This window comes from Pteronotus mesoamericanus, unplaced genomic scaffold (genome assembly GCF_021234165.1).
Source record: "Pteronotus mesoamericanus isolate MK-2021 breed Mesoamerican mustached bat unplaced genomic scaffold, CSHL_Meso_final scaffold_85, whole genome shotgun sequence".
NCBI lineage: Eukaryota > Metazoa > Chordata > Mammalia > Chiroptera > Mormoopidae > Pteronotus > Pteronotus mesoamericanus.
Window position 1 is genome coordinate 27,585,395 of NW_026555329.1, and position 23,015 is coordinate 27,608,409.

At 34.5% G+C, this 23,015-nt stretch overlaps 1 protein-coding gene across 2 annotated transcripts in view; it reads left to right on the top strand.

Annotated features, from left to right (window-relative positions):
* Positions 1–22,095, top strand: part of SEMA3D (semaphorin 3D) — a 196,191-nt gene extending 174,096 nt beyond the window's left edge. The window contains exons 14-19 of one of the 2 annotated variants that reach the window (XM_054564633.1): positions 373–414; positions 3,237–3,394; positions 5,771–5,835; positions 11,527–11,666; positions 15,404–15,481; positions 18,439–18,549. In XM_054564633.1, the coding sequence (XP_054420608.1) occupies positions 373–414; positions 3,237–3,394; positions 5,771–5,835; positions 11,527–11,666; positions 15,404–15,463 (465 nt within the window). In that variant the 3' untranslated portion in view covers positions 15,464–15,481; positions 18,439–18,549. Of the gene's footprint in view, positions 1–372; positions 415–3,236; positions 3,395–5,770; positions 5,836–11,526; positions 11,667–15,403; positions 15,482–18,438 lie in introns of both variants that reach the window. The other variant, XM_054564632.1, reaches the window with a different exon arrangement.
* Positions 22,096–23,015: the final 920 nt, after the last annotated feature.

Here is a 23,015-nt window from a genome sequence, read left to right on the forward strand (position 1 = left end):
GAAAAAAGTAATAAATAATTGTGGAGATGTTCTTGTCAACACTAGTTTGAATTATATGGAAGCAGTTAAGATAAGCAGATTTAGAAGAAGGAGAAACCTTGTGGATAACTGGGAACAATTTTCAACAGAGTGTTTCTCATAGAGTTAGGTGATTTTTCTTTAATAAGATACTTTAAAATAACTGTTTCGATAATTTCTGTTAGGGTAGAATCACTACCCCTTGAGAGAAAATAGCAAACATTAAGATCCTTTCCTCCCCTGTATAACAGAGCTTTGAAGATTATTTCATTGATCTTTGGTACAAGATAAAACAACATACTGGCTACTATAAAAGACTGTTAATGATGATTAACATTTAACATGTTTTTTCAGCACTCATCAATCATCCTCAACATGGAGTTGTCTTTGAAGCAGGTACGTTCTAATTTTTTGTGTAAAAATTAACCACAAGACAACAGGATAATTGAATCAAAGTTCATTTTTAGGGAAAACTATTGAAGTTGAAAGTTAAATTATAAATAATAGAAAAAGCTTTAGAATATGTGTTTATTTTATAACTGATAAAAGACTATAGTTTGAGCCTTGCCTTAGGAGAAATGAAACCAAATTTCATTAATTGAATAATATATTACCTCTTCCCTTGGCTCTTGAAAATTGAGCTCACTTTTCTAGTCTCGTGAGGATGTCTTTCTGTCAAGGCCGTAAAGTAATTTATGTAGAATACCAGCTTTAATCATTAAAAATGGTTTTTAATCAGGGAGTCCAAGAGTGAGACTGTGAACTGTGGTGGCAAATAGCCCAAAAGTTAACCTCCAGTCTGACTCCCAGAATGAATTTCCTCAACAGCAAAGTTAAAAAAAAAAAAAATTCCACTTCCTAATAAATAGGATGCCGCATGCAAAATTTCAGACTTAGAGGTGGTACGTTGTGTGAAGTAAATGGTAGCTAATAATAATAACAATAATATTTAATATGATTTCCCAGTTCTTAGGTATGATACTACAAGTCCCAATTGATTCAAAAGATTAAGACTTGTATTCCCATGTCCAAATGTACCCCTAAAGTTTAAAAAAACACGTGATAATGTTCAACATTAAGGTGTTTTTAAAATTGTTTTAGACTACTATGCCTAGTATGGTACAGGATTATTAGAGAAAAGATCTAAATGGGTTTCTTTTCAATATTTTTAATTAATTTGTTCATTCATTCAGTATTTTGTTTGAAGACCTACTGCTGTCCTTGGAGGGTACAGAAATGTCCAAATGACTAGGCCCTTAGTCTCTGGAAGCTCATGATGGAGCTAGGAGACAAAGGAGCTGCTAACAATTCAGAGAACAATGGAAGCATATACTAGGGAGACAGAAGAGATGAACTAATCTAAAAGGAAGCCAGGGGTACAAGGGAAGATAGCTAAAAACAGAGATATGTAACCTGAGCAACATCAAGGATGTTGCAGTTAACTGGATAAATATACAGGGAGATAAGATGGGGAATCATATGCCAAGTAAAAGAGGAAAACACTTAAAAAAATGTGAAGAGTGAGAGACCATAGTTTATTTTAGTAAGTTTTGTGCAATGAGAACGAAGGGCATATGTGTGCTCCGGGGAGAAGAAGCTAGAAAGGAATCTGGGGAAATATGACAGAGCAGGATTAGGTACATCTTTATCTGTCCTGCTAAGAAGTTTAACAGTTTTATCCAAGGACAACTGAAATATTTAACCAAGAGGGTGTGGTGATAAGATTTTCCTTTTAGAAAGATCCGTCTGATGTGGAAGTGCCAAAGATGGATTGAGTCTTGGGTAGAGATGGGGGATTGTTGGAAAACAAGGTTGAAGCCTGAGGAAATAATAGGCCACTTACAAGTAATCCAGGAAAGAAATGATAAGGCCTGAAACAAGGACAGTGGCAGTGGAGAGGGAGAGCAAATGGATTAGGAGTTCTCTGTGAGAGAGCAGGAAAGATAAGGTAACAGACTGAAGGAGAAAGAAAGAAGGCTCAAAGACAACTCCCAGGTGTGTGTCTTGGGTGGCTAGGATGGCACCTCTTGTCAAGGTGGCTTAGCAGGAGTTGATGTAGGGGAATCAGTGTGTTCACATTTTTGTGGCTTTCAAGATACCTCTGAATCTTTGCAATAAGAATGGTAAATAAATGAGAATAGAAAAGAGACTCAACATTTAATACAAAGGAAGAAATCCTCAAAGGAAATAGAAGTCAGGCAGAAATAAAGAGGAAGAACCAGAGAAAGTAAAAAGGGTTTTAAGGCCTTCGTGTCAAATACTATAGAAAATTGAAGTAAAACAAATACTAAAAAATATACATTGTAGTTAGCCATCAGGAAGTCTCAGTTGACAATTTAAGGGGTGGTAGAGGTATAAGACAGATTTCTGTAGGTTGAGTACATGTATATTATTTGTGCCAATATCTATTTTCTCAGATTTTTTCCCTGCATATAAAGTTCCACATGGTCCACAGTTGACCATGTGTTTTAAAAGGCACATGCTACAGCTTACTCACTTGTACCACCCACCGCCCATTCCCCACTCCCTCACCACCACCACTTACACTCAAATGGATACATGTAGGGAGCAGGACATTGTTTTCAGGACTTATTCTCAAAATACAATTTTATTTGCTGGGTTTTTCAGTGTCCTGAAGCCTTTCGTTTGTGATATGGCATTCTTCAAGTCTCCTTAATACTTACTTCACAGTGATACCAAATACCTTCTCTCCCATTCATAACCCGTTTTCCTTCAGGGATCATCAGTATCCACTTCATTAGCAAACGATAGTTAGTTAAAACCACAGGAAAGTTTTATACATCTCTTTTCAGTCATCTCTTACGCAAGAAACTGTGTCAGGTGGGCTATCAGTATTGCTTGTAGCATGTGGGCTTGATATAATTTACCAAAGAATATTTTCTACTATTGAGAAGGAATTTGACATCTTAATTCCTCAGTCTAGCAGCTGCTTTTTGACCTTCTTAAATTACTGCCAAGGTTACTCTAACCCTATAGAATTCTGTCCCTTTCAGTATCAAGGTCCTCAAACCACCCTCCTGCCAGGATAGAAGTGATTGACTTATCTTAATCTTTATTATGTGTCTGTACAACTGTTTATTATGGGCAGGACACCCGAGGAGACAGATTTAGATCTGTGATGTGGTATTCAAGAAAGGGAAGTTCTTAAGACTAGTTTGAAAGATGCTGCTAATTCATTTGTTTTGCCTGCTTCGCAGCAACAATTGTACATTGGTTCCCAAGATGGATTGGTTCAGCTCTCATTGCACAGGTGTGACACTTATGGGAAAGCTTGTGCGGACTGTTGTCTTGCCAGAGACCCCTACTGTGCCTGGGACGGAACTGCCTGCTCTCGGTATACGCCCACTTCCAAAAGGTAGGAGGCACATGGAGTTAATGACACCTTCTTGCTGCACAATGAATATTTCACACAAATACCTTGTTGTAGAGTTTAAATTAAAGAGAAAATATTATATAGAAAACATGGTCTATAGTAGGAACATTAAAATTAAAATATTATTTTATAGTTTTGCATAACACTAAATTTTGAAGAAGAATAGAGAACGTTCTAAAATCTGAAATGTGGAACTTCATAAAATTCTGATAAATTGTTTATATTCTTTTCCTTTACCAATGTTAAACACCATTAAAGTTTGTTTTTCTTTATCACTTTACTCTTACTACATCCCTCCCTTTACTCCTTCTTATTTCTAAATATGTAGGTACTCATTGTTTTGCATATCATGTGTAGACATGTATGTTTGTAAAAGTGTGGGTTATATACAGTCCAGGCACATCCAGTGAGTTGGTACAATTTTACTTTAAGAGTAATAAGTAACTCAGCCAATTTCTGCAACTCTGATAAACTTAAACATCAAATTGTGCCCTGTTATTTGTAGTTCACTGCTTTATGTGTCTTAGAAACATCACTATTTTGAGTCAATAATCTAGCTGGGGATTTATGCCACACATATGGGCAAACGGACCACAAAGTTAGTTACATGTTCAAAGAGGTTCATTTCAGCATTGTTTTCAGTAGCAATGAAATAATGGAACAACTTGACTGCCCATCAAGATGACTGATGTTGGCTAAATGTATTATGATGTAATTCTTTTTTAAATGTGGAATATAGTAATAACACCATTTCCTAAATATTGTCTAAGTACATTTTCCTCTAGGTAAAAAATGGGCAATTTGCATATGGTATTATTTAAATTGTTATGTCTTTATTAACAGAATAATATAACAGGTGAGCATATGCACTTTTTCTTTCGAAATTTTACTGATTTGTCAAATTGCAAATTTTAGGAATCACAGCTTGAATGTGTAGTGCAGCAACAGATTCTGCTTAAAATTAGGAGACATTTTATAGTCCTTGAAATCTCTGAACTAAGTGTGAGTGTGGATTATTACAAGTTGCAAGTAAAAAGTCACCAACATTTTTTTGTTCAAGAGTATACTCATCTCAGTGAGTATTTGGGGAATGACTTTCTTTTCTAAAAGCTGAAAAACAAGAATGGTCATTAGTTGGTAATGAACCTTAAGTTTGATTAATTGATCCTGTTCCTTAAGAAGTCAAGATTTAAAAACATTCTTGACCTATGCACCTTATACCATCATAAGTTTTTCTTGTACTTCCCAAGACTGTATCTGTGATCTTGCAGACATGCCACTGTAACGTTTCCCCTTACCAGCATAATGTCCGTGTGAACCAAAAAGGTGCATGATAGATGAATCTTGTAAAGGGTTGTCATCTGGTCAACACTGCCCTTAAGGACACTCTATCAGGAATGCTCTGTGGCCCGTGGGTCACATGCAGCCAGGGATGGTTATGAATGCAGCCCAACACAAAATTATAAATTTACTTAAAACCTTTTTTTTTTTTGCTCCTCAGTTTTTGTTAGTGTTTTGTATTTGATGTGTGACCCAAGATAACTCTTCTTCTTCCAGTGTGGCCAGATGCCAAAAGGTTGAACACTCCTGCTAGATATTGCAGGTTTTCTGTGACTTGTATGATCTCTGAAGTGGCACTATAAAATAGCCAAAGCAAGTGAAGATATATTATAATTATTAAATACTTGTTTAACTTAGACGTAGCAATTTTTTATGTAATAGTTACTATTTTCTCTTAAGGAAAAAGTATGACTATAATACATAAAACCATTATTTATTATTATTATCACTACAATCAGAAAAAAATATGAAGTATGTATGAGCAGATACAAATAGCATCTAGCCGTTTACACCATATCAAATTTGTACTTCTATTTCAAGTAACAGTATTTAACTTGTTGCCTAATCAAATCTATATAACATTGAATCTTCATATGATATTTTATATTTGTGTATACTTTCGTACCCACTAACTAAGGTTCTTTTATATCTTATTACTTTTCGTATGACTGACTTAAAAATGAGGGTAGGGATGGTTACTCCCATTTGATGTATATAAAAGCTGGGCTATATTTATAGTCAACCTGTTCTGCTGTCAAAGTCAGAGAAAAAGAATGCTGTAGCAGTTAAATAAAATTCAGATCATCTTGTTGCCCAAATAGAATTCATCCAATTAGGACTTTACTACTACTAATATTTGATATAATGGTAGAGTGATTGGAATATTGACCTGTATTTAAGTGGAGCAGTAGGTAAGTATAGTTCTGCTTCTGCCTCAGTTGTTAGTGTTAGTTGTAAAGTTTGTACATTCCACTTACCATGCTTGAAGTTCCAAACAGTTTAATCCCTTTTCCTTAGGCGAGCTAGACGCCAAGATGTTAAGTATGGTGACCCAATCACCCAGTGCTGGGACATAGAAGACAGTAAGTATAGATTTAATATTCTTTTCTCTCATTTAAAATTGTAAGCCTAGTCTTTGTGTGTCTTTCCATTATATGACTTAAAACTTCTATTATATAGGAAAATCTCATTTTATGTAATGCCTATATCCTGGAAACGCAACAGGAGATTTTATAAATCAACACCCTGTCCATGTGCCTAAGTGAATAATCCTTTGTTCTATCACTGTTTTATGCCTTTTAAAATTCCTATACTTTTTTTCCCTTTTTTACTCCCTTATCTATCGTTGTAAAGTTTGAAAACTGCTATTAGAGATAAAGCAGGATATAGTCCAAAACATATGGACATTTAGAGGAAACTCAAGATTCCCAGAAAAGTCTGATAGAAGTATAGGCTAGGCACTTATTCGAAAGAAGTTTTAGGTAGCTTATGTGTTATTTCTATTCAATTATTAATTCAGGTCTCCATTCAATCAGTGAATATTTATTAGTGACTTGCATGTGCATATGATTGTCTCATGTATACTTTGGGACAAAGAAACTCCTTAGAGAGCTTACAGCCGTTTGGGGAGATGCCATAAGGCACAATTAGTGGTCAGGAAATTTAGTAAAAGACATCAGTGGAGGTGGTATAGTTCAGAGGAAATTTCATAAAAATTTGAAAATCTCAGTATGGAAAATGCAGAGTAGAGAATAGAGAGGGGGTTTATTGAGTAAGTGTGCAAAAAGAAAAAAATCTATATGATTATATATTCTAGAGCTGCAGTTACTTCCTACTGTCAAGCTTTGCTGTCAGAAGACACCAGCGCATGTGCGTACGCTCGTGCTTACAGACACTGCTGGAGGGGGGAGAGAACCGCCTCTCCTTCCTCAGTGTTAGTCATTGCCCTGTAACTGAATAAACAACCCGTATATTACAGTCCATCATTTATGATTCAACAGTGTCTTCATAATTTAAAAATAAGATAACTATTTATGATTCATAATTTCATTCTTGAAAAATAAGCTCTGGCCTAGAATCATATTTTGACTTATTCTGGTATGTACGTGACTCACTGTTATGTCCAATGTTTTATTTAAAAATCATCACTCTGTGCTCAGTGTACAGCCCCCCATGTGCATATGAGATTTATCATATTATAGGTGTTGAAGAAAATATATCAATAAACAAAAAAGAAAGTAATCTGCATATTGTGCAATATACAGAGGATGTATTGTAGAATTGTACACTTGAAATCTATGTAATTTTATTAACCAATGTAATCCGAATAAATTTAATTAAAAAAAAATCTGCATTCATGGAACTCATATTCAAGTGTGTATTAGGGGAGGGAACAGGCAATAAACATAAAAACGAGTAAAACGTGTGCCATGTCAGGTAATGATAAATGTTATGAGGAGATATAAAACACAGTTCCTGCCTAAGGCACTTACAGTTTCTGACTCCACTTCACCATATCACATATTGTCCCATTTTTGCTATAACCCACTGCACACAGGCTTTTCTAATCATCATCATCACTTGACCCAGTCCATTTGTTATCAAGATAGCCAGCAATTGCTTCCTTGCCAAATCCAATGGCCAATTTTCAGTTCCTATTTTTACTTATTCTCTCACTCTTTTTTCCTTGAAACATTTTCATTACTTGACTTCCATGCAGTAATGTGCTGGAGCCAGTTCTTATGGCCACATGAGAACTGATCGCTGATGATTTAGGAAATTTGTGAGCTGGCTTTAAACCATTGGGAGTTTGAAACAGCTTTGGTGGGCAGTTTTACACCAGGACAACCAACAAACACTACAAATCAGGGCTTTTTATTTTCAGAGAGGGTGTCCCAGCCTAAGTTCATGGTACCACATCGGTCTCATTCTCCTCTTCCCTTACAGGTTTCTCCTTCTGGGTATTCTTAAGTTTCTTTTTCACCCACCATCAAAACATCCAGACTCTGCCTCTTCACGACCTCCTACCATCAGTCTTGATTCTACCAGACTCCTAAAATCATAGTCCAGTTCTGAAGTTTCCCCATGTGCAAGACTTGTATGCTCACATACCCACTCAAAAACCCATCTTAGATGTTCTTAGATGTCTAAAAAGCATCTGCAATTATATCTGCCAGAGAATTCCTGTTACCTCCTCCAAACTTTAGCTGTTATGCAGAATTTCTCATATTAATAAATAGCACCACTATTCACCCAACTGCTTAGGTCAAAAAAGCAACTAGGAGCCATCTCTTTATTTTTCCCTTTCTTTCACATCCTCTCACCAACCTCACAGTAAGGCCATTTGGCTCTGTGGTGACAACTTGTCACCTCCGTCAATGCCAGCCTAACCGAATGTGCCATCACCCCCTATATCTGCTCACCTGGTCCCCCTGTTGCATGCCTGCTGCCTCCCTCAGTCTGCATTCCACTCAGTAACCAGAGTGACCTTTCTAAAAACTTCAGTCAGATCTTATTATTCCCTTACTCACACTTTTTCACTAGGTTCTTAGAATAATTAATAAAAGATTCACAGCCTTTACCACGGCCTATGAGACTCCACTTGATCTGCTTCTTGATACATTCCCTGACCCCGTCTCACATCACTGTTGTTTGTCTTGCTCGCAGGCTTTCTCTGTTTCAAAAGCACCAGTCTGGTAACGACCTCAGTTCTGTTTGCATTTGTTTCATCTGTACCTGAGCAACTCTTCTCTTCTAGTATCCACATAGCTCCATTGTCACGTCATTTAATTCTATGCTTTTAAAGGTTAATTTCTCAGAGGCGCACTTCCTGACCATCCAATCTGAAATACCCTTCCCCCTATTTTACCCTTTATTCCCTAATGTGCTTTTTTTTTCATTTACACTGCATAACCTTGCCAGATACTGTTTGTTTATTCACTCGATTACTTTTTCTCTGTGACTAAAATATAAGTTTTGTGAATGTAGTGAATTTGCCTGTCATAGTCAACAGTATATCCCCAGAACCTAAAGCAATGTCAGTATGAAAAGCACTCAAGAATGTCTGTGCCCAGGCTGGGTGGCTCAGTTTGTTGGAACATTATCCTGTACTCCAAAAGGCTGTGGGTTTGATTCTGGTCAGGGCACATACCTAGGTTTTGGGTTCAGTCCCATGTTGGGGTGTATATGGGAGGTGGCCAATCGATCCTTCTCTCTTTCTTTCTCTCTTTCTTCTTCTCTCTCTCTCTCTCTCTCTTAATCCCTCCCTCCCTTCCTCTCTCTTTAAAAAAAGAATGTATAATGCATGGGTAAAGAGAAGAATACTCAGATGGATAACATTTGAGCTTTATTATAAGAAGAGAATCAAATTTTATAAAGCAGATGAAGTAATGATAATTAAAATAAAAAAGAGCTCACATAGGTGTGTGGTTAGTTTGTGAAGATCCCTATATTACTTTATGGAGTTTATGTTTACCCTGTAGGTCATAAGGATATTTAATGTTTCTATGAAAAGTTGTTTTTAAACATAAAAGTAATTGATAGCTATATAGAAGCAGAGAATCAATTGTGAGAAATAGAGATTATGAGAGTATTTAAAAATTAAAACATTTTCTATCTTAAGGGAGAGAAGGAGTCAGATTTGAATAACAGCTGTAAAGGAGATAACTTGCTTATAATTCATCATACATATATGTGTTGTACATTATTTAAGTCTTGAATAACTAGCAAATAAATGTTTCCTTCCTTCCTTGTTTATTACTTTGTTGTATTCTGTGATACTACATGGTTATTAATGATACAAAATCAGTAATGTGGTAGATAAACTATATTTAGTAATGGTGACAATTTAATCTTACTGAAGTGATTAATACATGGCCTCAGTGGCATCTCATATATTTGTTACAAAGAAATATTCCAGATATGTAATGATGAAGAATATTGTTGACTACAATCTGGAAGATTCAAATATTATCTTCAAAATTATTTTACACTTAATGAGGAGATATTTTGCTATTTTAAAACATTATTGTAAACAACTTTCGCACCTTTAAAATTGATAGGAATAGAATATAGTATAATATGTAAGTATGCATATATTATACATGCATATATACATGTATATATACCTACACATGCATATTTTTAAATTTAAAAATAAGAAATTTAAAGCTCATAAATAAAACAAACATTATAGGAAGCGATAATAAAATAATTTCCAGTCAAAGTGATGACCGTGTGTCAAAGGGTCACTGTTTTTACTGATTTGAAAAAGGATTTCATGCAGTCTATTATTTCACTAATTTATCTTTGACTAAATTGACCAGGTCTTTGGTTGAATCAGTCTAACTGAGTTTCTCCCAAGCCCTTGCCTATCACCTAGTGATCAACCTGCGTCCTCCCTGCTTTGTTCATGAACTCCCTTTGCTCAGGAAGACAGTATCTGTTTCTATGAAATGATGCATATCTCTGTCTCCCAGATCTGCACTGGTGATATTTCTGTGCATTAGGAATTTATTAACTGTGAAAATTGTAGTTAAAATCTGTTGAATTGGCAGAGGTAGTGGATAGATTACAGATTTCAAATGGAATCCACACATTTTGAAGGTTAGATTATAGACAGATCATAATGGTGTCAGCATGCTTCACTTAACCATTGCTGGTAGAACACAAGTAAGTTCAAAAGAAGTTTCTTGAAAAGAAGCCCAACCAATGGATGTGTGTGCATTCATGCCATTCACTGATAATTTTGTGTGCTTAGATTTAGGATTCACTCAGGTCCCTTAAGCCTTACTCTGGTTTTTGCCCATCTGCAGAATTGAGACATCTGAGTAGACGATGAAAAAGTACATGTTTGGGCCAGGCTGAACAGCTGTCATTTTTTATCTGATCAAATTTGAGCTACAGATCTTAGATCACACATGGGACACAGCCTTTGGCTACAATGGATGGAATGTATTTCAGATGGTGCAGTTGATTTAAAAGTAAAAGGTGTCTAAGACACTGCTCCTTTAGCATCCCATTTAATATCTTATAGCAAATGAATGTTGGGCTAAAGTATCTCTCTTTGAACAAAAGAGAACATACAGGTGGGGTAAAGTAGGTTTACAGTTGTTTGTATGGAAAACAATACAAGAATAAGCTGTTTCAGGTATTCACAACTATAAACCTACTTTTGTTCCACCCTTTATTTTGGCAGATAATAGAGATAAGATTCTGATTCTGAGCATTAGAAAATCTAGGTTATCACCATCATTATAGAATTTCATCAGCTATAGACCACAGTATGCTTACTTTTCTGACATCAAATATCTTAATGTTATATGGTCAGCTCTGTGGACCAATTTGTGATAGAATTTCTCTTTAAAGATGAAATAAATTGCTCTTCCAGAACTATCTACAAAACTGGTTATATTTTATACAAATTAAAAGGTGTTAAAGCATTAAAAGATGTTAATGGTTTATTCAGTTCACCTCAGAGAAAGAGACTCAGTGTTTATAGTTAGATCTTGTGAATTTTTATTTTAAAAAGACAATTGCAAATAGTTGATATATTGACAAAAGAGTGAACATTTCAAGGCAGGGATAGAGTTTTAAAAATCAACCTATTAGATAATATTTGACTCTTAGGTAACAACATTTTAACATGAACTTCCTTTCTCTTTAATAATGTCTATGAGTCTTTCCCACATGGCATCTGTTCTAAATCAGTCTATTTTCCCATTGCTTTTAAAATCAGGTCAAGGTTAATCTCCTATTCCATGTTTGCTTTCCAGGCATTACTCATGAAGCTGCTGATGAAAAGGTGATTTTTGGCATTGAATTTAATTCAACCTTTCTGGAATGTATACCTAAATCCCAACAAGCATCCATTAAGTGGTATATCCAGCGCTCAGGAGATGAACACCGAGAGGAGGTAAGTCATAGTCATCAAGAAAAAGCTCACCTCAAGGGAAATAGCATAAAACTTAAGTCAAGTATTGGTTGTGAGAGATGTATGCAACTCTTAGAGCCATATGGTGCTCTCATCACTATTTGATAAAAAGGAAAATAACAGCTTATACTCACTAACACCAAAGGTACTGTCTTTGAGATAAGAATAGGCCAGTTTAATACAAATACAAATGTGTTAATAACATATATTTTAAAGCAGATTAAATGATTAAAAATAATGTATGTGTTTTTTCAAATTTTTATTTTTCGTAGATTGTTTATATTTTAGAACAATTCTCTGATCAAGAACAAGATCACAATATTTCCCCCCATACCACAGCACGATGACTAAATTTTAGCTCAGATTGTATTCAGTTTAGACCATAAAATGAAACATGTCAAGTACATATAAAAAAGAAATGAAACATTTTATGAAGAGTTGGGTAAGTGTTGGGACACATGTACATTTTCACTCTTACGTATTAAAATTAAATCAATAGAGGGAAAAGTAATATGAATATTCTATTCATCTTTTGACTTTTTTCTGGTTCAGTTGCTTTAACATATGTGCAATTGAAATATATCACAGATTTTGTGAGGTCTAAAGATATGAATTAAATGGGATGAGTTTGGGTAGTCTGAGAAAGCCTGTGTTAATAATATTTGAATGTCATGAAAGAAAGGTTAATTGGCAGATTCTTTTTTTCCATTTCAGTGCCTAAACAAAACCACTGATAATCTAGGGTTCTGAAATTCCCAATATTAAACTACAGACGCTGTAATGAGTAATGGAATGGGCACAGGATTCCAAATTCCTTTGGTCATATTACTGAGCGCCTTTGGCCAGAATTTTAGAACATGAACAAAATAAATTCAAAAGTTATTGTGAAAATAAAATGAGAAAATACATATAAGAATATGAATTTCAAAGCAGAGGATTACTCACAAGTATAAAATATGCGTTTAAAATTGCAGATGCTCTCTTTCAGGGAGGACCATAAAACAGGAGATGGCACTGGTCATGTGCTCGGCTTGACTGCTGAGGATTTATGAGCAGATTGTAACTTCTCTAACGCTCAGTTTCTGTCATATAAGGAAATGGAGCAAATGTTCTCTAAAATACCAGCCTCCTTGATCCATCTATAAACATTTAAAACAGTATATTTTATCAATTACACCTTAATATAGAACAATGGTTCTCAACCTCAGGAAGTTTTGCTTCCAGAATGTTGACATTTGCAACATTTTTGGTTGTCACAGCCTGGGCGAGAGGATAGAGGGTGCCAGTGGGTGGAGGTCAGGGACTGTACCCAAATCCTACCACACTCAGTCTCTCACAGTTAAGAATTATCTGGCCCCAGTTTCAGTAGTGCCAAGGCTAAGGAAACTTGGAATGGAAGAATCAAATTTTACCGTAAGAAATTGGTTTAAAGATATGTTCCGCTGTTACATTAAAAAGTTAATATCATTCTCTTCATCGGAGATCTTCAAGGATGGATTTTTATATCCAAATGATGACACAGCATACTTAATACCAAGGGAATAACTTCATTCTTTATTATGTCAAATTACTCTGATAAAATTTGCATCTTCATTATTGTTAACATCCATAAATGCTAAGATTATGGCATATCTATATTTATATTAAATGTTTATTTAAAGGGCCCTATTTTACCAGTATGTATTGAAATATTATCTGACATAGAAGTTTATGAATTTCAACATATAAAGCATTTACTTTTTATCCAAGCAATATTAGAAGAATGTTATCTGAGTTTTTAACATGCAGATTTTCTCTTAGATAAATTGCAATATTTTATTTTTTAAATGTCCCAAACCAGTATTTTAAATTTTACAGTTAATAAAGTTTGATAATTTCTTTTCAGTGGAATAAAAGTTTTTAATAATGATTTTTCCTCAATAGTAAATTTAATCTGTTTTTTTAAAAAAAATATGGTACTTTGTGTGGCAGTCTTCCAGTGACAGTTACATACATTTGACTATGCATGTTTACATTCACGCCTTTCATATGTCTGAAAATGCTATGCATTACTTTAATTTACTTTTTAACAGTATATCATACAGTCATGGTGGTACCATGCTCCATGAATTTCAATGGAGCAGAAATAGTATATTTATTGAATTTTACTTAAAAGTATCTTAACCATAATATTTCAAATGGTATTTTCATTTATCTTTGTAAATGGCTGATTATACCAAGTCCAGACTCTGCCCTACTGCTTCCTGAATGGAGGAAAGGGGCAAAATCCAGACTAGATTTGAAACAGTTTTCCCAGCAGGTTACCCTCTGCTCCTTACAAGAAGGTCACAGTGTGTAATCTTTCCTCCACTGAAAAAAGCCTGAGGGAGGGACCAGGATCTCCTGAGGCACAGAGCTGTCACCAGGTTATCCTCTGCCAAGGGGAGAGCATTTCCTTGCTGAGCTGTTTCACAGTTGGGTGCTGGTGGGGAGGTCATGACTCAGTTGTCTGCTGACTTTCTTATAAAACTGTGCTGGAAATGGATGGTGTTTCTGCTATAACTAGTGAGTTTATTGGCAGTCCCCAGGCTTCTGTTCAACTTTTGGGATCTGAATAAATAAAAGAGACAATACCTCATGACATTTATGGTAGTATTTTGTCTGTGGATTTTTAATATATTTTATAAAACATCCTCAAATATTTACATTTTTCTAAGTGTTTTATTTTCTTTATATTATAAAAGTAGTATCAACGGTTTTGAAAATATAGGAGCACATAAAGAAGTATCAACCCTCTAAATATAGATAAGCACAATACTATATTTTGATGTGTGTTCCAGCATTTTTCCCCACTAACCATTGCATTGTGAGCATTTCCCACTGCCATTCAATTTTAATACTATATTTTTTTCTGTCCCCTACCTGCCCATTCCTGATGCCACAGTCGGTCATTACTGTTCCTTGTCTTATTTAAATAGCTCGTGTTTTCTCTTTTCCAAAAAAGTAATCCACTTCCATATACCTAAATTTTTCTCTACTTTTAGGACAAACAGAAGAAAAATAATGAGTTAAAGACTTAAATTTTCTTTGCCTTGGGTTAAACAACTATATGTTGCCAATTTCCCATCAAAATCACCATTATCAGTGCCTTTTCTGAACTCCTGAGGCAAAATTTTGTATTATAATTTAAGACAATCATTACCAGTTTGATAGAAGAAATATTGTTAGTGTTTATTTCTTTGAATATTACTGAATGTGAACTACCCCTCATGTTTCAGTTTCAGTTGTATTTGAATGGCCCTATCATTTGCTTGGTTTATATCAATGTATTTATTTAAAAATTATTTTATCAAGCCCTTTATATATTGTAGATATTAACATTTTAATGTTATGCCTATTAAAAGTGACTTTTTACTATGTTATTGCTAAAATTTTTTGTTTCTAACATACAAAAGTTTTATAATTTTTATTTATAATTTATATAAATATATTGATTTATGTCCATATGATTTCTCACTTATGCTTAGAAATTCCTCATCCAATGAAACAGAAAATATACATTTTCTAGTCATTTAATCATTTTATTTTGAAAATTATAATTTCTATTTTATATATTTATATTAACTGAAAAATATTAAATAAATCTAGGAGTTAGTTGTGTATGAATTCAACTTTTTGTTCTTTTAAATAATGAGCCAGTTGCTTCAGCACTATTTTTAAATGTCCTTCTTTTACATCAGTTGAAGAAAGGATATGTTCTTGACGCCCCAGTCACATCGAAGACGTCTGCAGTACTTTAGCTATGAAAGAAATGACAGGTGAATTCTTGGCAAAGGAATTACCACTAGGCTGCTATTATCAGAGAATGAAGTCCCTGACCTTTACCTGCTGCTTAGTACCTAAATGTCCTTTGTCCCTTTCCATGTTACTGCTCTCATTTTTTATGAATTGCCCTTCATTGAAGATCTACGTTTAATAATGTTAAAGATATTATCCTTGTTCACATTAGGCAAATGGATAGTCGACTCCAGTTCAAGCATGGTTTTGATTTGTAAGGCTGAACAGTTTTTACTTATCATTTATCGAGTGGAGAGAATTCCATGAGTTTAAATTAGTGGCCAGAGATTACATTATCTCTCTGCAGAGGAGCTGAATCTTCTAAATTGACTCCGCTGACATTTCACTGTCGAGATACATAATGCATCGTCTTCTAGTACAGAATGGAAGCATTACAGTGAGTGAGAATGTAAGGCAGGCAAATAGTAATCAACCACTTAATTTCTGGGTCACTGATTTTTATCTGGAGATTGCAAAAGTTCTATGAAAATATGTCAATTCAAAATGTGTTTTGTTAGAAGCTTTGAAAATGTAGAAAAAAATCACTTAGATGATCTAATAGATATTAGATAAATCCTGAAAACCTAAAATTTATTAAAGCAAGTATTATATCTCTCATCAAAAGCCAAAGAAAAATTAAACATTCCATGGGAGAAAGGAAAGGTGAAGGATCACAGTGGAGTAATGAAATGCCAGCTGTTTGAAATCCTGAGGCCTATGTGGACAGAAGTCATCTAGGAGGAAGGGAAGGGAACCAGGCTTCAGAGTGAAACAACATAAATAAGATACAAAAAGAGAATAGTAAAAATAATGGCAAAGTGTTGCTTATTTTGTGTGAAATCAAAGTCATAAGTTCTTCCTGCAGAAGATTAAAGGCAACAATAAAAGTAGTGAGTCAGAGTTTTGACAGTCTTTAAAGACACATTAAATAGATTAAACATTAGCAAGAATACCATTTATGAAAGGAAATCTAGAGATGAACTGGAAAGGAAGTTACCTGCTTTGAGCGTCATCCTAATAACCATAGGCCATTTTCTATTAAAAAATTTACAGAAATAAACGCTTCAGAACATCATTTCTCCAGCAACATGTAATGTTGCTAATAATACTTCACACTTTAACCTTCAAAGAGCTTTATTTTTACCACACCCCCCCCCAACCCCCACATGCTATGTCACCAACTTGATAAATGAGAGACTAAGCAAGGAAGATAAATGAGTTATCATTGGAAGCCTTGCAGATAGGGACCAGAACTTAGGCTTATGGAGTCTGTTTTGTGTTCTAAGATGCATTTAAATTTTTTTTAAAGTTTTCTACAGTAAAATTATTTAAAATAAAAAATTCATCTGCAATGTTAAATTTGAGATAGATGTTTCTGTTTCATATTGGCCATTTTTATTTAAATGCATTTATTTTAGGCACAAGACTCCTATGGTTACTGAGAATGCAAGTGAATTCAAGGTTAGTTTGTATGACAATAGCTTTTAAAAATGTCTGGTCCTTTTAGAATAAATTCCTTAGAAAAAATACTTCATGTCCAGCTAAACAAATGGGCAAGGTAAGGGAAGCAAACAAACAAAACGCTAATGGTGTGGATTCAGTGTAGAGTGAAGGCAGGGCTGAAGACCAGTCAGCCTCATTAACCAGGGATCTGAGCTGTGACCTGCCTTTGGCCTCGCGTGGTACCCCACCAGCTGCACTTCTCTGGCACAGAGGGTGGTTGGCCATATACTTGTTAGTTAACTGGGCTGGTAGCCAGAGATGTTTCTTTTCCTTTTCTCATATTTCCAGAATTGAGGGATTTTTCCTACATATTTTTCACATAAAGATGCAGAGTTTAGTCCACCCACTGTGAATAAATTGAATTTAGTCGTCTTTATGCCTCCTTGATTTCCACCAACTGAAAGTCTACAATACAGGGGCAGATGTGTAAACTGGAAACCTTCCAGACTTCTTTGTTGTTGTTGTGATTCTACTTAATGCCGAGCCACTTAACAATGCTCCACATTAAACAAGGCTCTTGTGTCAGTAAACATGCCTTTAGTTTTATTGAAGATAGGTTCGCTATTCACACAAGATTGAGGGCCAGGCAAGCTTAGATGTTTGAATTGCCTTTCAGTGGCATTGTTTCAAAGAGTAAAGAGCATCGCATTTCAGGGGAGGTGCTTTTTGTTCATTGAGCGTTCTCACACTTGAAATCACATTACCATGTTATAGTATATCGAGGTATGGCAAATATTTCCACAAATGACATAGTTGAGAGTATCATATGTACACAGTATCAAAATTCAATCCAGAGTAAAAAGGGAAATTCAGCTTTAAATGTTGCGAACCTTCTGACTATGGTCCTGCTCACTTACAGACCTAACATTCAAAAGGCTGCATCCATGCCTTTCCACTTGACTTTTAACAAGTCACCACTTACAGTTTCCATATGCTATCTGGATAATTTATTTGGCGATATCTAGAAAACAGAGTAAATTTCCTTTGAAACCATTGTTCTATTCTACACTAAGTAGTAGCATGCACTAAAGCTATTTGTCTACACTCGACTGTCAACGTCGCAGTCTAGCTCTGAAATTCTTGAAACACCCGTTGGTATCTGAAATCCCCGTAAAGGTGGTCAGTTGATAGTTTCCAGCTTTACTTCATTAATATTTTTAGCAGCTCTTCATTCCTATCGGTGGACTGGAAGAAAAGCTAACTGTATTCCAAATGTTCAGCTAGGCGCCCTCAGATGCTAACATGTATCTTTGGGGCTATTACGTAAGGAATTTTTTCACTCTCTTTGACTGCGGCCGACAATATTGTGCTTTATGACTGAAAGACAAGGAGTACATCTTTTAGGTTCATCCAAGTAAAACTATGTAGCCTGTTTTCATTTGCTCGTAGCCCTCTCTGTTTTTAATTTATTACCTACATTTTTCCAATTCTGCAGTTGAAACCCGATGAAAGGATCATCAAAACAGAATATGGGCTACTGATTCGAAGTTTGCAGAAGAAGGACTCTGGGATGTATTACTGCAAAGCACAGGAGCACACTTTTATCCACACCATAGTGAAGCTGACTCTGAATGTCATTGAAAATGAACAGATGGAAAATACCCAGAGGGCAGAGCACGAGGAGGGGCAGGTCAAGGATTTGTTGGCTGAGTCACGGTTGAGATACAAAGACTACATCCAGATCCTTAGCAGCCCCAACTTCAGCCTCGACCAGTACTGTGAACAGATGTGGCACAGGGAGAAGCGGAGACAGCGGAACAAGGGCGGCCCAAAGTGGAAGCACATGCAGGAAATGAAAAAGAAACGAAATCGAAGACATCACAGGGATGAGCTTCCTAGAGCAGTGGCCACGTAGTTTTCTATTTAATTTAAAGAAAAGAATTCTTTACCTGAAAAAGTACTGTCTTCTGTTTTGTACATCCCTTATACTAACTCATTTGAATTTTCTATGGAGGTTTGCTAAGGCACAAGAAAAATAATCTGAATAAGACTACGTATGGTGAATATGGCATAGGAAGGGCAAATAAGTCATCTGAACCAGTTCTCCAAGAACTAAACTTGTACCTGCAGTGTATCAGAATCATCCTCAAAATAGGGACTTTACATTTGTAAATGTTTTATGTTCTGACTGTTTGAATTTATGTCACCATGTACGTAAGTGAGCCAAACATCACATTTGATCATGTGCTAAGGAGCTTTGTTTCCCTTGCGTGGCCATTAAGCACAGAGTTCACCATGCTGTTGTGCTGTGTCCTTATGAACAGACATGTCATTCCACTCTAGAACTGGGTACCTGGTGGTAGGAGTTGGAGGGGGACACAAATTTAGGTCACTTGAATACCAACAGGAACTTTCGCAGTGAGTCATTCACTCTCGGTGCGCAGTTTAGGAACTTGGAGAGGTGCATTATTTTTTTCAGAGCACAGGGGTTATTTAGTTTGCTACTGCATTGATTTACTGAAGGGTAGGAATGTTCCTCCCAGGATTCCTTAGGACTTAGCAGGGGAAACAGGTTCACAATGAGAAGCTAGTGCTCAGTTATGTGTTTTTAGATTATATGCTGAGACTTAAAGGGACAGAATGCTTAATAGATATATGTTAGATATGGAAAAACATTTTAATAAAATAAGGGAAACATCGTGATGTACACTGCATCCTATTGGGAAGGAATGCAGACGGAATTTGTTAAGAGCCAAGAGGAAAGACAGCTATAAATTCTGGCTTTGGGGAAAATTCATATCCCCATAAAAAGGAAGAACAGTCACAAATTAAGTGGGTGAAATGTAATGTAGCTGAATTCACCGGAGTATAAGTAGCTGCCAATTTATAATCCATCTGTTTAAAAAATTCTAGATTATAAAAAAATGCTAGGAAAAGTCTGAAAAAAAGTAAATTTTCTAAAGGATCATGGGAAGAATGAACATGAATTTATTTACAGCCAAGGGGATTTCAGTACTTTCTTTTTTCTAAAAATTCATCATACTCTATAAATTATTTCCATTTACTCCCTATATTTTCTTGAATATTGGATTATGGGATCTTATTCAAGTGAATAGAAAAAACAATATATACAGACATAGAGATAGAGTTAGGTAGACGTTAGTGGTGGGGAACAGGGAGACATATTGTTAAATAACAGAACAAATGCAAAAAATTGACAACGGAAAGGGTTAAGTTAACTCTTTGACATCTTTTGTTTCCACACAATCTTTTTGCATTTCTGAGATTATATGCTGTAATTCAAGTAACATTGTTTTAGTAATTTAATAATAAATAAGCCTACTGCATGTAAAGAAAACAAACACAACATAAACATCTTTCATATTTTTGTTAGCACTTTCAAATATTTCTAGTTTGACTTTACCTCTGAATATGCATGGTATGTTTTCTGCCCAGTTAAGCAGGACTCACCTTTCCTTCTTCCACACAAAACCCTTAGCCTTCTTCTGTTTTGCCTTTTCACGCCCTTTTTAGTGTGAAATGAAAAATTAGTCACTTCCTCACATGGAAGGCAGCTTTTCAGAAAACTAAATAGCAGACATTGCTCGTTTCTCATGCATTCTATGTGCCTTGAAAGAAAAGCCTGTGAGAATTCATGTGATTAGAGGGCAACTTATTGCAGTGTTCAATGTCATGTCTATGACTGGCTTTATGTTCAAAACATTCCATCATACATTCGTTTCACTCGTATTACTTACCTATCTCAAAGTAGTCACACTGTTAAATGAGGTTAAGTACCCCTTTTGATATGAAACTCATAAATATCTGTAGGTGATTCTATGTAAGAAAATGTAATAATTTAAAACTTAGGTTTTAAAAAAGTCAGAACAGACAAATTACTCTTTTAAAAAATAATGCATAAGAATAGCTGTAACAGGATGAGACTGCTAATTAAATACCATTACAAGAGTGTTTGTAACTATTGATTTTCTGGGTTAAAATGTCCAACAAACTCATAGCACGGTAAAAGCAAATAAGCGAGAGTATGTTTTATTTTTTAAAGATCCCCACATATTTGTATGTCAGATAGTAATGATCAAATAATGGATGACAAAAAAAATTACACGAAGCTCAAATGTTAGGATTGACTAATGAAAATAACTTTGGTTTTTTTCGAAATATAAATGGCCAAGACATTTTTTAATTACTTCCTTCTTATATGGTTATTCAGGCAAAATTTTGTAAACCTATATTAATTTACAGCTAATATTCTGGCTGCTTTGGATCTAAAACTTTTAATTTATGATTATTACTTAAAATATATTTGAAATATTTTTAGTAAAATAGAATTTCATATAATTGAAAAACCATATGGGCAAAGATTTATGTGTATTTATAATGATAGAGGACATCTAAGCTACATTTAATTTTTTAACCATTTAATTGCCTAGAACACTTGAGGAACAGTGTGAATATATTAAATGTAAGACATGACACAATATATGATATATACTTCCACCATATAACTGAAGGTTTTACCAAACTCTCTTTGAAATAATAAAAAAATAAGATTATAATTAATACTTTCAATACATTTGCTTAGGAAACAGTTCTTTATGGAGAGATCTTGAAATGTCTATGTTTGTTCCTGGATTTATATTTTCCTTCCCTGTTTGGAATACTTACATCTTTGACTTGCATATTCTCGCCTGCATTTCATTGCAGCTATTTGTGCTGCTACATGGAATCCTACTTGTCTGCATCCATTTACATTCAGTTAATTGGGAATTTAAAGAGTTTGTTTAAAAATGGATTGTTGAGTAATTAATTTATGTAGAACCCTTCCCGAACTCCTAAAGAGCTCAAAATACTACATTCACTTTGTAGAATAAACATTTTTGAAAATCAACCAAATAACTTAAGAGAAGGAAAAAATAGTTGTAGAGAAATTTAGAAATGTGCAAAAGCCATAGTAGTAGATTGTTATTAACACAAAAATCTCAGTTGCCTTTGGTCTATATTTTGGTTCTTCATATGCTATTTTGTTCCTGCTGGGTTGTACAGTCTAAACAAAAAAATTAGTTTGCAGTGGCCAGTGCCTCCTTTTCAATGTTATCAAAATTAAATTTTAGGGACAATTTAATATCACCAGATGTCCACAAAATATTAAATTGAGCAAAATCACTCATTTAACACTGATATTCTAAACTTAAATATATATACATACATATATATATATATATATCATTGACATCATGAATACAAATGGAATTAAAAACTGAAATGGCTTCTGTTTAGAATGTTACATTTCTCTTAGACAATGTGCTAGGACTGATAAACCTTATTGGGAATGGGTAGTTTAGGGAAAAAAAAGATACTTAAAATGTTTTTATAGAAAGATATATTTTCTCACAGAAGACCACAATATTTAAACAATTTGGCTTATGTGAGAGATTAAAAAATAAAATCTGAAATTCCAAGATGCTACACATCAATAGTGCAAAGGCAGGAACATGTACATGAACTTATACCTCTCATTTAAATATTTTGTATTATAAAGTATTTATGGTAAGTTTACTATAGATGATTTTTGGGGAAAGGGCAAAATCTGTCAGTTAATTGTATAATTTAATTCTGATATTGTAAGTGCTTAGCAATCAATTTTGAATTTATAGTTTTGCTATTTTGAGAGAAATGTAGTCTTCTAATCTAAAATAATTGAAATTTGTTAAATGTATATTTTGGTTGTATTATAATAAAACACAAACATTAGTATTCTATGGTGATATACAGAATGTTGGTTTGTATGCAAGTTTTGTATTCATACCCCTGAACATGATAACCAAATTTTATACATAAAATTCCACTAACACAAATACCAAAGAAAATATTTCCTGACAATTATCGGTAGGTACATTCTGCACTGTAAGTTTACAATAATTTCCCTTATGGAAAAAAAAAAGAAGTGGCTCTCCTCAGTTAATACCACTTATAATTAAGCTTTACTGTGTCTTAAATTTACATTTTAGTGGACTGAGATGAACATTATTACCACAAGTAACTAGAGCTTTT